The sequence below is a fragment of the Chelonia mydas genome, chromosome 10 (genome assembly GCF_015237465.2).
Source record: "Chelonia mydas isolate rCheMyd1 chromosome 10, rCheMyd1.pri.v2, whole genome shotgun sequence".
Taxonomy (NCBI): domain Eukaryota; kingdom Metazoa; phylum Chordata; order Testudines; family Cheloniidae; genus Chelonia; species Chelonia mydas.
This window is the reverse complement of record NC_051250.2, coordinates 33,476,341-33,493,217: the sequence shown is the minus strand read 5'-3', so window position 1 is coordinate 33,493,217 and position 16,877 is coordinate 33,476,341. Positions and strand designations below refer to the sequence as shown.

The window sequence follows — 16,877 nt, the reverse complement described above, 5'->3', positions numbered from 1 at the left end:
CCTTACTGGATCTCAACGTTCTTTGCAAAGTATTACCTGCATTTCACAGATGGGGAAGCTGCGGCAGAGAGGTGGGGTAGTGACTAGGCTGAGGTCATCCAGTGGCAGAGCCAGGAATGGAACCCAGGTCTCCACCCACTGGGCCGCATTGCCACCCCAACTAGCTAGTTGAGATGGGCTGCAGTGCCAGGCTGTCTAGGGCACATCCCTGTTTGCTGTCTAACACATCCTCCTACTTCCTCCTTCTCTATCTCCTGGCTCTCTCAAGGCCCTTTTAATGAGTGACCGCTTCCAACACCCTGGAGAGGGAGCTACGTTGTATCAGGGCCATTTTTCAATTGGGGAAACCAAGGCATGGAGCTGTGGCGGTGCACATTGTCAAACACGGCTTCCGATTCGGAGTGGCTCAGTGTTCAGTCGGAGACCCTGGGGCCTGGTTTTCAGAGCGGCTCCATCAGGTGGAGTTCTGGGCACTCAGCACTTCTAAAAATAAGGCCCAAGGTGTTGTAAGCTGGGCCCCTCACAACCAGGGGCCTGCCCTGTTGGACCCCCTTCTGGAGAAGTGTCTGCTGGCACAGTCACCCCGTAACCCTGGAGCAAGGCTGGGACCAGAGCTCCTGTCTGCCAGCCCCAAGTCATGCACCCAACGGGGCATCCCCCAGGGACGGGAAACCCCTGTGACTCCTGTGTCAACTCCCCCTCTGTGCCAAGTGCATAGGGGTCCAGTGCCGATGGCTGGGCACCCGCAGTGAAGGGAGCATGCCATCTCCTGGCGCAGTGAGGTGGGGCTTTCTGAAGGGATTGGTGAGGAGGAGGGGGTCACTGCCGGGGCGCCGAAGCATCTGCAGGCCCGCTGGACATATCGGCTGTAGCACAGTGGGAGGCTTCCCAGGCACAGAGGGGCTGGCTCGGGGTGGGGGGGCTGCGGACCCTCAATTCTCTGAGGGGGAGAGGGTGCAAAGCCCCAGAAGCAGCCCCCTGCCTGGTTTTTGCAGCTGCTCCTTTCCTGGGGAAAGCTGGAGGCTGCGTTTGGGACTCCAGGTCGGGGTGCAGATCCCCTGGCATAGCAGGCAGCTTTAGGGAGCTCCATGCAGCGAGGCTGTGTCCCTGCCCAGTTCCCTCCGACGGCCAGGACTTCCCCGCACCAGGGAGCTTCAGGGGATGTTCCACTGAGCAAGATAAGAGGGCCCCAGGAGTCCTGCACAGGGTTCATGCTCACAGGGATCATCCTGCCAGGGGGCGAGACCATGCCAGCCCTTCCCTGGCGCATGCTCACTCAGCGCCACTTACAGCCTGTGTCTCTTCCAGTCCTTGCAGGAGTTCCACGAAGATCTGTTCCCAGACTCCACTGGGCCCGTCCCCGCGGTGTCAGCACAGGGCTGGTGGGCAGGGGACAACAAGCAGGTACCCACCCAGCTGCTGACTTGGCCTTCGGAGACCCGGGGTGCCCGAGGAGAGGCACTTCTACAGCTTCTCTCCATTGCTACCATTCCATTGGTGCCGGGGGTGTGAGCCCCTCCCACCCATTGGTGCCAAGGGTGCGAGCCTGCCCCCCCCCCCCCGTTGGTGCTAGTGGTATAAGCCCCCCCATTGGTGCTGGTGGCATGAGGCCCTCCCATTGGTGCCAGTGGTATAAGCCCCCCCATTGGTGCTGGTGGCATGAGGCCCTCCCATTGGTGCCAGTGGTATAAGCCCCCCCCCGTTGGTGCTAGTGGTATAAGCCCCCCCATTGGTGCTGGTGGCATGAGGCCCTCCCATTGGTGCCAGTGATATAAGCCCCCCCATTGGTGCCAAGGGTGTGAAGGCTCCCTGTTGGTGTTGGTGGTGTGAGGCCTCCCCTGTTGGTGCCAGGGTATGAGCTCCCGTCTGTTGGTGCTAGTGGTGTGAGTCCCCCCTATTTGTACTGGGGTACAAGGGCCTCCCCGTTGGTGCCATTGGTGTGAGCCCTGCCACCCCATACTGATGCTGGGGGTGTGAGGCAACCGGGCTACCGTGGCATTCACTGATGAGGCTGGTCACCGCCAGGGCAGGTCTCCAGGATGTGGCGTTTTGGAGCCAGCGCCTTGTCTGTTCCTACCATCACTGAGCCGGGGGTGGTAGTGCTGGGACCCCCCCCACCATGTAGAGCAGGCTGGGGGTCCTGCCCCCCTGGGTGACTGTTCTGGGGAGTGCTGCCCTCTGCAGGCTTCAGAGAGCCCCCTGGGGGGCGATGGGGGGTTGGGATGGCAGCCATGGTGCTGGGCAGTGACCCTCTGCTGCTGCCCATCAGGTGGAGAAGATGAGCCTGAACCCCGCCCGCAGGCCCCAGGAGACCTTCACCTCCTGCCTGTTTCCCCCTGCCCGGCGTGAGGAGCCCGTGCCACCGGCTGCCCAGCATCTCGCCGCCCGCTCTGGGGACGTGGACAGAAGCGTGAGTGCTGGGCCTGGCTGGAGCTGCCAGCCCACAGGGCAGGGGCTGCCTCGGGGTCCCACACACTGACACATCCCTGGGGCACTGCCAAGCTCCCAGCGTGCACTGGGGCGTGGGGCACACCTGGCCTGGGGCACGTGGGGCAGTCACCCCAGAACCTGGGTGGGGCTAAGCAGGGTAGCACAGGAGTGAGGGCATGGCCATAGCAGCTGCAGGGCCAGGACCGTGACAAACGGCCACGGTAGGGGTTGGGGGGGGCATTAGTGTCATGTGGGGTGAAAGGCTTGTGGGGGGCGGGGACAGGTCTGGATCCCACATCCCTGCCAGGGTCTGAGCGTTATAACCCAACACGCTGCCCCTTTGATCCCAACTGGCAGCGCCCCACCTCTACCAATGCCTTCCAATCCCGACCTGCCACCCAGCTCTGCCAGCCTTCCACCCCCAGCTCTACCAGCACTCTCCAATCCCGACCTGCCCCCCAGCTCTGCCAGCCCTGCCCCCCCAGCTCTGCCAACACCCTCCAATCCCGACCTGCCCCCCAGCTCTGCCAGCCCTGAGCCCCAGCTCTGCCAATGCCTTCTAATCCTGGCCTGCCCCTGACTCTGCCAGTGCTACCTGTGGCTCTGCCAGTCCTGCCCCCAGCTCTGCCAGCCATGCCCGACCTCTGCCAACACCCTCCAATCCCAGCCTGCCCCCCAGCTCTACCAGCCCTGCTCCCAGCTCTGCCAGCCCTGCCCCCACCTCTACCAACACCCTTCAATCCCAACCTGCCCTCCAGCTCTGCCAACACCCTCCAATCCAATCAGCAGCCCCTGGCTGTTCTAGCCCAGCATCAGATTCTCCCAGCTACCCACCATCCCCTGATGACTCCTAGGAGCTGCAGCTCCCATCGCCCCTGGGTTGGCATCTGACCACTGGCTGGTTCCCTGCCTGGCTGCGTTGGGTGGAGGGCAGGGGCTTTGGTCAGGCTGTTTAACCCCCTGACTCCCTGTGGGGTCTGTTCTTCCCCACAGGAAGGGAGCAGCCTCTCGTCTCCCCCCAGCTCCCTGAGCTCTCCCTCCAGCTCAGCCCCATCTCTCTCCGCCGCCAGCCCCAGTCAGAAGTCCCTGCAGAGCATTCTGGGTAAGTGGGAGCTGCCGCTCAGGGGGGCGCGGGCGTTTGGCTAGGCGGGTGCAGCCTGGAGCCAGGCACGAGGTGGCCGCCACGCCCAGGGCACTCTGCCATCTCCTGGAAGATGGGCAGGGAGAGGAGCAGCAGCTGGCGCCTGGCTCTTCCTCGGCCCAGGCAGGCAGCCAGAGCTGGGGATGGTCCGTGAGGCCCTGCCCTGGTTGGGGGCAAATCCCTCACTCCTGCCCTCGTCCCCCACAGGGCCCAGCTCCAAGTTCCGTCACACCCTGGGGACACTGCTGCCCCGCGGCACCCACATCACCAACCTCAAGGGGCTGAACCTCACCACGCCAGGGGAGAGCGACAGCATCTGTGCCAACCGGCTGCGCGTCGCCGTCCCGCTGCTGTCAGCAGGCGGGCAGATAGCCGTGCTGGAGGTAGGTGCGCGCCCAGGCTGGGCGCTGCTGGGACGTGCCACGGCATGGGTGCGGGGTGGGCCCTGGGAGGGCAAGCTTCCCTGCCAGAGTGCCTCCACCCTGCCACCCTGGGGCTGAAAGAGCCCTGGCCCGCTCTGCTGCCCGCTGCCCAAAGGGAGCGGCTGGAAGCGCTGCTGAGACTGCATTCCCTGGCTGGCCCAGCCCCTGGCGCTGTGGAATCACGCAGGAGACCCAGTGGGGCTGGACTCTGGTGTGGGGCCTAGCTCTCCACAGCCAGCCCCACTCTGACAGCTCAGTGTGCTGCAGGGACATGTCCCCGAGGAGATCACACATGTGGGGTGAGAACTCTGGTGTCAAAACCTCCAGCCCTGCCAGCCTGCACTGAAGGGGCGCTCGCCTAGGTGGTACCAATAGTGGGTCTGTAATCCCCTGTGTGAGCCAGCCACTAGAGGGCACTGTCACCCACACACTGCTGCCACTGTGGCTCATCACGCGTGGCCTGGGGAGGGTGGTGCTGAGACAGCGGGGAGGGGAAGCGAGGTGCCATCCTCCCCACCGTGGCACGCCTGGGGATGGGGGTGAAGGTAATGGAGCTGCCGCGCTGCATTGACTGCGGGATTCTGCTGCAGCTCTCCAAGCCAGGCCGGCTCCCCGACACGTCCGTGCCCACCATTGAGAATGGGACGCCGGTCGCAGACTTCTGCTGGGACCCCTTCGACCTGCAGCGCCTCGCAGTCGGTGCGTGAACTCTCTAACCTCCCCTAATGCCCAGCTCCTCGCTGCCAGCTGCAGGTGTGGGGCTGTGCTGCTGGCCTGGGAGAACTCTCCTCATTTCAGGCCCATGTCCAGGGCTGCCCGGTGCTCTCCCCCCACCAGGACACACTGTTAAGATCAGCAGTCCCTCTTCACTGCCCTTCTCTGGCAGTCTTCCTCCACAGATCTCCAATGCGCTTTGTAGACCTTCAGTAAGCCCCTAAAACCTTCCCCCGCCTCAGCCACAAAGGGAATCTGTGTAATCCCATTTTACAGGTGGGGAAACTGAGGCACAGTTTCTATCCCTTGCCCAAGGTCAGCCAGGTGGCAGAGCCCGGAGTAGAATCTCTTAATTCCCAGCCCTGGGATCTAGTCCCCCTGTTCCCTGTTACTGCTGGATCTTCTCTCATAGGCTAGTGAGTTCCTGATCTTTTCGGTAATCGCTGCATGAGCAGTGTGGTCTAGTGGTTGTATCAGGACCCGTCAGGCGGGTTGGGTTCTAGTCCCAGCTTTGCCGTTGACGTGCAGGGTAGCCACGGGCCAGTCACTGCCGCAGGACTGGGTTCCTGTGAAATGAGGCTGATGCCACTGAGTCCAGCAGAATGCGCACGTTTCCGAAGTATTGTTGCCATTGCCGGATTTCAGCGGGTGATTAAAACAGGCCAAGCAATCTCTGGGAAATGCAGGGGGAGATTTTTAGGAATGGTTGAAAATGAAGTTTCAGCAGTTTTTAAAACGTGCTGGGGGCCACTCGGGGTGTGGGCACATTTCGGGACGTCCTGCTGCCCCGGCCCCTTGTCCTTCCCAGAGCACAGCTGGCATCCCTGATCTTCGCCTGCCCAAGGCCCCAGCGTCCCAAGGGGCAGAGGCTGTTAGCACCCGGCTCATTCTTTGTCTCTGTTCGGCCACCTCGGGCGTTCAGCTGGCGACGATGCCAAGATCCGACTGTGGCGAGTCCCCCCGGGAGGGCTGCAGGAGACGCTGCTGGAGCCTGAGGCCGTGCTCAGAGGTAAGGGCTGTGGGAGCGTCTGTGGTGCTGGCAGACAGGGAGAGGCTCCGAGTGCATCTCTCTGTCCATGGCGGGCTGCAGTGCCCGGCCTGCCAGCTGGGTTTACCTGGCCCGCCCCTCAGTCATGCTGTGCTGGAGCGAAGCTTTCCCTTAAGCCGATGAGCCTATCTCTAAGCTGGGGCTTCAGAGCAAACCATCCGGAGGGGATGGGAGTGTGTCACTGCTGAAGAAACAGGGCCCCAGGATTTGCCAGCTGGCTGGCTCCCTTGGCGGGGCGCGGGCGCTGTCACCGCTCTGTCCCTCTAACCAGGCCTGGTTTCAGTAGCCCGGGCTCGCTGGCTCCTTGCTCTGGGTTTCGCACGCCGGGGGCTCTGAACAGAGCGCCTGTCGCACCCTGGCTCCCTTGCCCACGCCAGGCCACGGAGATCTCCTCTCTCTCTTCCCCGAGGTCACACGGAGAAGATCTACTCCCTCAAATTCCACCCGCTGGCTGCAGACATATTGGCTTCCTCCTCCTACGACATGAGCGTGCGGATCTGGGACCTGCAGGCGGGCAGGGAGAAGCTGTGCCTGAGGGGGCACCGAGAGCAGGTAGGGGGCGAGCGAGGCCAGGGCAAGGGCCAGGAAAAGGAGTCACCACAGGCAGATGAGGCCTGCAGCTCCCCCACACTGCAACAACCCCACGCAGCCCACGCGGGAGGGGAGGGCGCAGTCAGTGACGTGGGCTGTCGCTGCCGGAGAAATACGCAGGGCTTTTTAAAATGCATAAACATCTGCAGCCGGCCATAGCCGCGGAGATGGGAATCCCCTGCAGCCCGCTGTGGGCTGCACCTTCGGAAAGCTAAACCCCTGCCGAGAGATGGTCAGTCCCAGAGTGCTCCCTCGGGACGCCAAGCCAGACAAGCGCGCCAAGAACGCAGGGGACAGCTTGTGTCTGGCAGCTGGGGCATGTGAGCCCTCCGTGCGCCAGGGGCCAGCCCAGAGACGCACGCAGCGGGGTAGCTTCCTCCAGCCAGATCCTTCCAGATGAGCTCGGCACTGGCCCGCTCCCAGACCAGCCTGACTCTCTGGGCTGCAGCGCCTGCCCGTCCCGGCTGCTGGCGCGTGCCCAGGGCAACACCAGGCAGAGCTCAGGCTGCAGGGGTGTACCCTCCAGTCGCCGTCCCAGGGTCAATCTGGATGAAGGCAGGGTGTGAGCGGAAAGCCCAGGAGCCGTACTGTGAAGCAGTGCTGACAGTGCATGTACCCCATGCCCCCACAGCGCTGAGTCCTGGGGTAGCACGGTCAGAACAGAGGCACTGCATCCTAACCAGCCTTTGCCAGCTTGCAGCCATGCCAGCCAATGTCTCAGCCGAACCACTGAGCCTCATGGCGGCAGTGCTGGGAGAGCCCTGCCCACGGCCGATCCCCGCGCTTGGGACAGGGCTCTGGACAGATGGGACTGCATTGGCAGGGGGTGGGAATCAGCACTGTTTGCCTGTGGGCAGGAGGGGGGCTGGGACCTGAGCTAATGGAGCCCCTCTGTCTGTGGGGCTGCCGGGCCGGATCCCACCCTGCATGCCCTCAGGATTCCTGTCCCCAGCTGGTGTGGTTCAGGAGCACAGGCCAGCCTGGCGTGCCCAGAGCCACATCCCCGTGCTGGCGCCAGGCTGCGCGGGACACACTGGGCGTGGGCCACAAGGGGGAGGCTGGCATAGCTGAACTGGTTTAAACTGGCATGGGTTTAGCGTGGGAGCGAGGCCTGGCAGAGGCAGCCACAGTGGGTCCGTGGCTGTCCTGGCGTGGGGCTGGGCCCCCTTCTCCGGCACGCACAGGCTGATTCAGCTAGCGGGCCCCCTGCTGATTCTCCCCTTGCCTCCAGAGGTCCCTCCTCTGCCATGATCCATGCTGCCCCACTCCGCTTTAACCCTTCCAGCGCTGAGCTCGCAGCCTCTCCCAAGCTGGCTCCTCACGGTCACAGCTTGGATTGGGGCCCCAGCCTGCCACCCCATCGCTGCCAGGCTCTTCCCTGCTTACCATGCTCGGTGAACACCACGCAGCCGGTGCCCAGGGCTGGGACATGCGTGATGCAGGCCGTGGGTGTCTTTCAGATCCTCAGCATGGCTTGGAGTCCGGATGGCCGGAAGCTGGCCACGGTCAGCAAGGATGGCAGAGTGCGGGTCTATGCGCCCCGCCAGTCCCTGGAACCCGAGCAGGTGAGGGGTCGGTCGCTTCCTCCTGGGGGGTGGAGAGGAGTACATGACAGAGCCAGGGCTGTGGGGGGACCAGGAGGGAGCTGGCTGCGGGGCACAGGGGTCCCTGGGGGGGTGTTTGGCCAGCAGCAGCGGGAGTGGGCTACAATGTGCTCTGCTGTGCCCAGCCAGTTGTGTGCTCCCACTCCTGACTCCCAGTCCCACCCCGAATTTGCCCTGCGCAGCCCATTCCCTTTGCCACCGGCCAGGGTCGAGGCAGCTCTACAAGAAGTGTTGGGGGCGTAGGCCTGGGAGTCACGGTTCTCTCCCCCAACAGGAAGGCCCCGGCCCCGAGGGTGGGCGAGGTGCACGGCTGGTCTGGGTCTGTGGTGGCCGCTACCTGCTGGTGTCTGGCTTCGACAGGTAAGGGCTGGCGCTGCGTCCCTGGGCCATCAGTCACCTGCGCGGGTCACGGCCCTGCGATAACGTCCATTGCCATGGTCTTGGGAGTGCAGCCACCTCTGGGGGAAAGACGGCAGTTGACCCCACATGCAGGCCGTGGAGCTGAACACCGGGTGGCTCCGAATTGCACTGATCGCTGGTCCCAGCAGGGCCTGTGCCCTCAGCCAGGCTGTGCCGCCTGCTCCGCAGGGCAAGGCTCCGGAGCGAGGGATGCTAGCTTCGTGCCAGTGCCCGGAGCAGCATGGCACCCACGCCCTCCCCAGAGGGACCACCCGGGGGCGCAGTCACTTCCTGGCTGGCCGTGCTGCAGAGTCCCAGCTTGGATGACTGCTCTGCTGGGGACCCCAGCTCCACTCGCCCTGCGGAGCCAGGGGTTACTGGTGGGCAAAGCAGGGCTTCACTTCCTGTCCTAAACCGCTGCTGCACCCTGGCCCTGCCGCCCCACGGGGCTGCATTCCCGAGGGGGCCACGCACTCCCTGGGATGCTGGGGCCGGTTTGTGGAGGAAGCCCCAGGGGGTCCCTGGAGACCAGGCGGGAGCCTTGTGAGAGGTGGCCCCAGCGAGGGGCCCAGGAGACAGGGTCACCTGCCATTCTGCAGGAGATCTCCCCGCCAGGAGCCAGGCCTGGGCCCTGAAGCCAGCTCCATCCACCTTACTCTGCACCTGGCCTTTATCTAGACACCAGGCCAACACCCTGGCGCTGTGTCCATCTCCCTGCTGCCTGGCCTGCAAATTCTTGTGTCCCGGCTCCCCTGCCCGGCCCGGTGCACATCTTGACTGGGAGGCAGCCACAGCCTGAGCCGAGCCAGCCCCCATGCCACGTGGCCTCCTGCATGGCAGTGCCCCAGAAATGGGATCGCCAAGGGAGCAGCATCTTCTCACAGGAGGGCGAGGGCAGCTGTGTGGTGAGCTGGCCACGTGTCCCGCTGATCTGTGCCATGTTCTCCACACAGCCGCAGTGAGCGCCAACTATACCTGTCTGACGCAGCATCGCTGGCAGCCGGGCCCCTGGCGGTGTTGAGCATCGACACAGCTCCCTCCACCCTCATCCCCTTCTACGACCCGGACACCAGCGTGGTCTTCCTCACCGGCAAGGTGAGTGTCTGGGGGTGGGGCAGCTCAGCCAGTTCGCATGGACAGGGCATCTGCCAGCTCCTCGCCAGTCCTGCCGGGGGCTGGGCATAGGAGCCAACCTGGAGGTGAGTTGCAGAGCGAGGCCCGGGTGGAGCCAGGAGCGTGACTGGGGTGTTTCCAGGGCTCGGACCGACAGGGCCCATCATTCTCTCTCCATTGTCACTGCGGGTGGCACATCCTGGCCGAGCTGCCAGGCCTCAGGCCGTGCCAGGAGTACCAGAGGGGCAGCCCTGGGCCAATGGGCAGTCGAAGAGCCCGTGGCCTTGGAGAAAGGGCTGAGCAGCGTCTGGGCTCTGCCTGTCCCACAGGGCCTGGCACATGGGTGTGGACCTGCTAGCTTCGTGCCAGTCCCTGGAGCTGCACGGGACCCACGCCATCCCCAGAGGGACCACACGGGGGGTCGGTCACCTGGCTGGGTTGTGTGGCTGGCCATGCTGTACAGTCCCAGCTTGGCTGTCCCATAGGGCCCTGGCACATGGGTGTGAGCCTGGGAGAAGCAGTGCCTGGCAGCTTAGCAGGGAGTGCCCCTGTGCCCGGCCGCTGGGGCATCAGTGGCCACGCTCTGTTTGGAGCAGGGGGTCTCCAGAGGGCTGGGCCCCAGGATGATAGAGTGGAGTCTCCCTGCATGGGGGAGAAGCTCCCTGCCTGGGTCCCCTGTTGGGAGGCTCTTGGCCCGGACAGCCCCACGGGCTCCATCCCACAGTGGCCAGGCTTCAGGCCGCGCTCTCCTTGCAGCTGGCCCTGGAGGGCTGGGGGCTGCTCCTCCTTTGGGTCCCGCCCGGGAGCCTCCCCACAGCCCATTGCCTCCCTCCCCGTGTCACCATGGGGCTGCTGCATCCTGGCTGGCTCACCACACACCGCACCTCCATGAGAGCACCAGGAGGACACGGCCTGGCCGCACCCCATACGTCGCCAGCTCTCCCCTCATGCGACTCTCCTTGGCCTTGGCATTTAGGGCGACACAAGAGTCTTTGTTTACGAGGTGGTCACCGAGGCGCCCTTCTTCCTGGAGTGCAACAGCTTCACCTCCAGTGACCCACACAAGGTACCGGGGCTGGCGGGGAGAGGGCCCTGGGCAGAGGGAACAGGGTCACCTCTGCAGTGCCAGGCCAGCTGCCCGCTCACAAAGGCAGGGCTCCTGCCGCCCCCAGTCGGGCTCTGCGTGTCCAGTGTGTACCCTGGCCTCCCCCAGCCAAGCTAGGCCTGGGGGCGGCCTGGCAGCGCCTGCCTTTGCTGCTGCCCTCCTTGGCTGGCGGCAGGTTTCTGCGAGGCTGGGTGGATGGGGCAGCTGTCCCGGCTGGCTGTGTTGGGACAGTCGGATCTCCCAATGGATGACGAGCACAGAGACACCAACGCCTCTGATCCCCGGCTCAGTCCTGGTCTGTGCATGCTCCAGCGGCATGGGGGTGCCCATATCCCTGTGGCCGGTTGGGGGCGATTTCTGCATCCATCGCCGGAGCAAGGAGACCTGAATGCTCCATGTCAGCTGTCCTGGCTCGAACGGCCCCAGGCCATGAGTGGCTCTGTCACATCAGGGGCACAGTCATGGTCCAGGCCATGTCGCTGCATCCGAGCATGGCAGAGCGGGCACAGCCGGGATCTAGCGATGGCAGAGCCTGCTGCGCCCCATGGGTCCCCATGCGGGGCTGTCCCCTATCACATGTTCCCCAGGGCTTGACCAGCCCAGGCCTCAGTATCCCAGGGACAGCCTGTAACCCCTTCCCCGGGAGAACAGACCACATCCCCAGACAGATCCACCCCCACCTCACCCCTTCCTTTTCCCTGCCAGTCCTGCAGCCGGGAATTCGCCACTCCGCTCCCTTGTATAGCTGGTGCAAAGCCGCCCTCTAGTGGCCGTCCAGGGGAGTCACTATCTCCAGGGTGCAGGGGCGTTATAGCGCAGCAGTTCCCCGCCACCGCCGCTCGAGGGACGCGTGGTGCCAGGGGACACGTGCAGGGACACAGTGCTACGAGTGCAGCAGGAATCCCGCTCCAGAGGCAGGTGGAGCTGCCCACCTGTGTGTGCAGGGAAGCCTCCTGGGCAGTGCCCCCAGCCCCGCCCTCGAAGTCCAGGTTGGCAGCCGTCCCTCTCACTGCATGCTGGCTGGCGGTGGGCAGGAGCTCCACATCCCTCTATGGGCATGGGGGTCCATGGGCAGGCACCAGGTTAGAGGTGCGCCCGGGGGCTTGGCTTTTCATAGTGTGGGGTGTGGCACAGGAAGGGAGAAAAGGAGGCTCTGAACCCCTGAACTGCCCTTCCTCGTGTTGAGCCCCAGCGGCTGGCATGGTGAGCGTTGCCCACATAGGCAGCCAACAGACCAGTCCCATGGGGGCAGGGCCTTTCTCGTGGCTTTGGGCACCTGGCCTTCACAACCCAGGCATCCCAGACTGCACCAGGAGCCCTGTGGCACAGGGTGCTGTAGAGACTGTTCTGGGGAGAGGCAGAAGCAGGAGGAGAGGGTGGGGCCAGGGGACAGCACCATCCTTTGTGTTCTACCCCATGGCACTTTTTGCAGGGGTCGGGTTGCCAGGCTGGGCTCCTGTTCCAATTAGGGTAAGGACGTTCTGCCTCCATTCAGGCCCACTGCAGTGTCAAATGACTGTCAGGTTTCTTCATTTGCTTGCTGTTTTCCTGGGCTGTTAATCAGCTGCCACGTTCCACACCAGAAGTGGCTGCATCTCATTGGTGGTTCAGGCCTTCCCTCTCTCGCTTTGCTTTGTAACTCTGCAGAGGGCCATGGAGCCTGCACAAATCCTGTGCCCTGAGTAGGCAACGCCAGGGAGCCGGCAGCACTGCCTGAACACGGCCTCCTGGGGGTCCGTCAGCCCGTTGCCATCCCTGCCCCTCGCTGAGGAGGAAAGCAGGACTCGGCGGTATCCCCAGTGCCCTGGAAGTGAGATTCACAGGGGCCAGGCCCCCAAGGGGTGGTGCTGCCAGGCCCTGGGGGACTCTGACATCTCCCTCTCTGCTTTCCCAGGGCTTTGTGTTCCTGCCCAAGACAGAGTGCGATGTGCGGGAGGTGGACTTTGCCAGGGCTCTGCGCCTGAGGCAGAACTCCATCGAGCCGGTCGCCTTCAGGGTCCCCCGAGTCAAGGTGGGTGGCATCGGACTCCCTGGGCTGCACGGGGGGCTGGGCCGGGACAGTCTGAGCCCCGAGGAGCGAGCCCTGCTGTGCTGCCTGCCCCCTCCCCTAGGGGGCTGGCCAGGCCGAGCCCCTTCACCCAGCATAGCCCCTAACCCTGGCCTTCCTCCCATGTGCAGAAGGACTATTTCCAGGACGACATCTACCCGGCCACTGCAGTGTGCTGGGAGCCGGCCCTCCCCGCCGCGGCCTGGTGTGCGGGCACCGATGGGCAGCACCGCACCATCAGCCTGCAGCCCCGGGACATGACGCCAGGTGGGTGAGGGCAGGGCCATGGGAGGCGGAGGGGCCCAGAGCGCCGGGCGCAGCACAGGTGGCGGCTAGCCTCTGGGTGGTGCAGAGTGGGTCCCATGCACCTTCCTCTTCCCCACACGCACCAGCGTCGGGGGGTGGAGTGAGGGCACTCAAGGGAGGAGGTGTCCCCAGATATGTGGCACTGGGAGAAAGACCCATAGACCCAGCTGAGGCTGATCAGACCAGCAAACCCTTGCTGGGCTCAGAGTGGGCAGGGGGAGGGATCTGGGGGTCCTTGCCAGGCTCTGGGCAGGCAGGGTCTGCACCCCAGGCTGGCGTCTCTCTCTGGGACAGGAGGAGGCCAGGTGGGAGCCGTTCTTCGGTGGCCCTTTGTGAAGGCTGGTGAGCTCGGGGCTGGCCAGTGCCGGGGGGGGGGGGGGGGGCACAGAGGGTGAGGAGGTGGGTGCTGATGCTGCTCTCTCCCTCCGGACCCATCTGTGCCAGTGAGCGCAGCCCCACAGGATGTGCCGTCCCGGAAGTACGTCCCGGCCTCGGTCTACCTGGAGGAGAAGTCTGACGAGCAGAAGAAGGAGGAGGTGGGCTGCCCCGGGAATCTGTGTGCTTTGACTCACCTCAGCTTGGCCACTCCAGCCAGCACTGCCCAGCCAGGCCCCCTGCCCCCACAGCTGCAGGCTGGACCTGGCCCAGTGCTGGGGACCACTGACCCTACTGGGTGCCCCCCTACCCCCATTGTCCATGCCAGGCACTGACCCCCCCCCCCCCACGAGCCCCACAGAGCCCCTTCCCCGCCTGGCGCTGAACCCGCCCACCAGCCCCCTGGAGCCCCTTCCCCGCCTGGCGCTGAACCCGCCCACCAGCCCCCTGGAGCCCCTTCCCCGCCAGGCGCTGAACCCGCCCACCAGCCCCCTGGAGCCCCTTCCCCGCCAGGCGCTGAACCACCAGAACTCCCAGGTGAGGGGGGAGTATCTGGCACAACAGTGCCCACTGGACAGTTAGTCTCCATTCTGTGCCTGGGGCAGGGGAGCGGGGCTGCAGTGCCTGTATTCCGCCACCCGGCTGCCAGTAGTAGACACCGTGGGGGCAGTGAGTGCTGGGAAGGCCCCCTGGGTCCCATTGCAGGACAGCACCAATGCTCTGCCCTTCTCCCCGCAGCTGCTGAGCGCGATGGTGGCCAAGTTGGGTAACCGGGACGACCCCCTGCCGCAGGAATCCTTCGAAGGGGTGGATGAAGCGGAATGGGTAGGGCCGGGGGGCCTGCTCCGGGGGCGACAGGGGGGTGTTGTGACACGCTTCCCTGGGGGTGGGGGGCAGGAGCCAGTCACTCAGTTCACTGGCCGTGAGGGGAGGAGAGCTGGGGCCACAGTGCTGCCTGGACCCCACCTCCTGCTCCCCACCCCCACGGGGGAAGCTGGGCAGCGGGAGCTACGGACGGTTCCCTGAGGAGAAACCCTCTTGGCCCTCCATATCCAGAGGGACTTGTGGGGCTCTGGAGGAGGCACAGAGCAATCACACCCCTGTGCCAGGAGCTCTGCCCGAGACGGGGGGTGGAATCCCAAGAGGACAGCATGCCCGGTGATCACACCCCTGTGCCAGGTACCCTGCCCGAGACGTGGCGGGATCCGGAGAGGGCAGCATGTCCAGTGATCACACCCCTGTGCCAGGCACCCTGCCCGGGCTCCTGCTCACTCCATCTCTTTCTTTGTAGGACTAGCCCTGGAGGGGCGACTCCTGTTTCCTGGGACCGCAATCTCCTCCGTGCCAATGCTGCTGGCTCCCCACCTCCCTGTCTGGCCTTCACAGCCCCCACGCTGAGGCCTTGCTTTTTGCTGGACTGTGCCCACACCCCAGGGCTTCACCGCTCCCCAATCTAGCACCAATCTCCCTGGAGGGCCTCGGGCCCAGCCCAGGCCCTTTCCCAAAGAGTCCGGGAAGCCGGCTCTGCGCCGGGCTCTGCCTTGTTACCTAAGGGCTAACTGACTGAGTGAGCCAGATCCTGCCAGCTTCGCCAGGCTGCACCCTCCTCTCCGTGTGGGGTCTGGGAGGGCTATGGACGCTCTGCTGACCGCGGTGCTGCCGGGCCGGGGCTGGCCATGCTGCCCGCGGCTTCGGCCAGTTTATACCCTCTGCCCGTTGGACCAGCGGGCTCCTCCGGGCACCTCAAATCACCCATCCTCGAGCAGAGCTGCTCGTCGGTCGGCTGACGTTCACATTGTGCTTGGGCCCCAGCCGATGGCACTGTGGTGGTAACCACCGTGGGCAAGGACAGAGCCACCCTGGGGGCTGCAAGGCTGGGGAAGGAGAGGGCCGTGGGGAGCTGGGGATGCTACCGTGGGATCTGGGGGCTTCCCAGCCTGGCCTTTCATAGCCACCAACCCTCCCTGTTCTCGCAGCACAATCTCTTTAGCCCGACTGAGCACGGCCCCCAAGCAAGGGCGCGGCCTGCAGCACCTCCTTCAGGCCAGCCCTGCTCACAACACACTGGGCTTTAGGGGTCTGATACCCGGGGCTGCAGGTGCCTTGAGCACCTCCACAAGTCTACGCCGGAGCACTTGCACATGCCTCACGCTGCTTTCAGGCTGCGGGGAGCAAGGGCCAGAGGCTGGAATCACTGCGGCACAGTGTACACCAAGTGCCTTCTCTGTGTTCGGCTGTCGCCCCGCTGCACCTGGCTCACTGGCACCTGTCGATCCAGTGCAGGGGTCTGGCCTGGGATTGTTCTTCAGTTCAGATCTGAAGGCGAAGTCACACTTGTTCTGTTTCCCGTCCGGCAGACATTCAAAGCACAAGCCTTCCCAAGAGGGGCACCACACCCTGGCCTCAAGGGCTGCCTGTCTGGAGGGTGGGCAGGAGTCGCTGGTGGGTAGCCTTGGCAGAGAGCAGGGATGACACAGGCCTGGAGCTTAGCAGTGTGGTTCAGGAACCCGAGGGTGCCCGGCCTGTGTGGCACTGCTGGGCCCAGCCCCAGCGGAGCTTCCACTACAACCCCACTGGCACGCCTCTGGAGCCTCCCCTCTACCCCAGGCTGGGCTTGGGGCACAGGCTGCTGCTGCGGGTGGGCGGTGCCCTCTTGGTTACAACTTGGACTCAAGTTCCAGGTACTATTACTGATTTCCCTCTGACCCTGGCATTTAGTGCAGCGCCCCCATCAGCTCAGGCGGGCGGTACCTGAGGGCTCCAGATGCTTGCCCTGCTGCTTGTGGGATACCCAGTCTGGACGCCTCCAGGCTCCAGGGCTGCCAGGCTGGCATCCTTCCCCAGCATTACATTCGCTCTGCGCAATATTTCACCAACAGTGTGAGCCTTTAGCCCACCTAGGCGGTGTCTAGCAGAGAGTGCGTGATGTCGCCCGGTATGTGACCTGCCTGGGCGGTGGGGGAATGTTCTCTTGGGGTGAGAGAGCAGAGCCGAGCTACTCTGAGCCAAGACCCACAGCTGCCCAGCCCTTCCTGGAGGGCCTGGCACCGCAAGGGGCATTGCCTTGCCAACAAGAGCAGGACTGGGGCTGTGCTTTGTAAGGCCCGGGCGCCTGGGGGTGGGGACTCAGTGGGTGTCCGCTGGGAGAGGACAAATGCCAGCAACCCAGTGAAGAGGAGGGAGGGGGCTTCTGAAACGGCGCCGTGAGTTTTAATAAAAAATGGTATTTTAAACAAAACAAACAGAGGCAGCAAATCTATAGTCCCTGAAAAGCAGCATGGCAGGCAAAGCCTCCTCCTTCTCCAGGGCTGTGGGGGGATGGATTCTCACACCTGCCTCTTGACTGGCTGGTGCCGCAGCTCCCTGTTGAGGCTGGCCTGTGGCCAACTTCCACTTGCCCGTCATCTGGCTGTCTTTGCAGCCCAGCTCATGGGCTGCAGCTGCTGGGAGGGCCAAGCCCAATGCAGGTAGCCATTGTGGGTAGGGAGTCCCTGAACCACTGCAGCTGACTGTGCCTTCTCCCCTCGGACCCAGTACTCCTGTGGGTGAGCCTTAGTGCTCACCACCACAGTTGTGGCCAAT

General features: G+C 64.3%; 1 protein-coding gene across 1 annotated transcript in view; it reads left to right on the top strand.

Moving 5' to 3' along the window:
• The window catches only part of CORO7 (coronin 7), a 171,908-nt gene extending 155,381 nt beyond the window's left edge, over window positions 1-16,527 (top strand). Inside the window, exons 13-28 of the mRNA XM_037910321.2 lie at window positions 1,309-1,404; window positions 2,270-2,410; window positions 3,424-3,532; window positions 3,779-3,954; window positions 4,584-4,692; window positions 5,630-5,716; window positions 6,165-6,307; window positions 7,807-7,911; window positions 8,225-8,310; window positions 9,303-9,444; window positions 10,439-10,528; window positions 12,462-12,578; window positions 12,746-12,881; window positions 13,365-13,456; window positions 14,034-14,120; window positions 14,587-16,527. Of these exons, the coding sequence (XP_037766249.1) occupies window positions 1,309-1,404; window positions 2,270-2,410; window positions 3,424-3,532; window positions 3,779-3,954; window positions 4,584-4,692; window positions 5,630-5,716; window positions 6,165-6,307; window positions 7,807-7,911; window positions 8,225-8,310; window positions 9,303-9,444; window positions 10,439-10,528; window positions 12,462-12,578; window positions 12,746-12,881; window positions 13,365-13,456; window positions 14,034-14,120; window positions 14,587-14,592 (1,722 nt within the window). The 3' untranslated portion in view covers window positions 14,593-16,527. The remainder of the gene's footprint in view (window positions 1-1,308; window positions 1,405-2,269; window positions 2,411-3,423; window positions 3,533-3,778; window positions 3,955-4,583; window positions 4,693-5,629; window positions 5,717-6,164; window positions 6,308-7,806; window positions 7,912-8,224; window positions 8,311-9,302; window positions 9,445-10,438; window positions 10,529-12,461; window positions 12,579-12,745; window positions 12,882-13,364; window positions 13,457-14,033; window positions 14,121-14,586) is intronic.
• The last annotated feature ends 350 nt before the right edge of the window (window positions 16,528-16,877 follow it).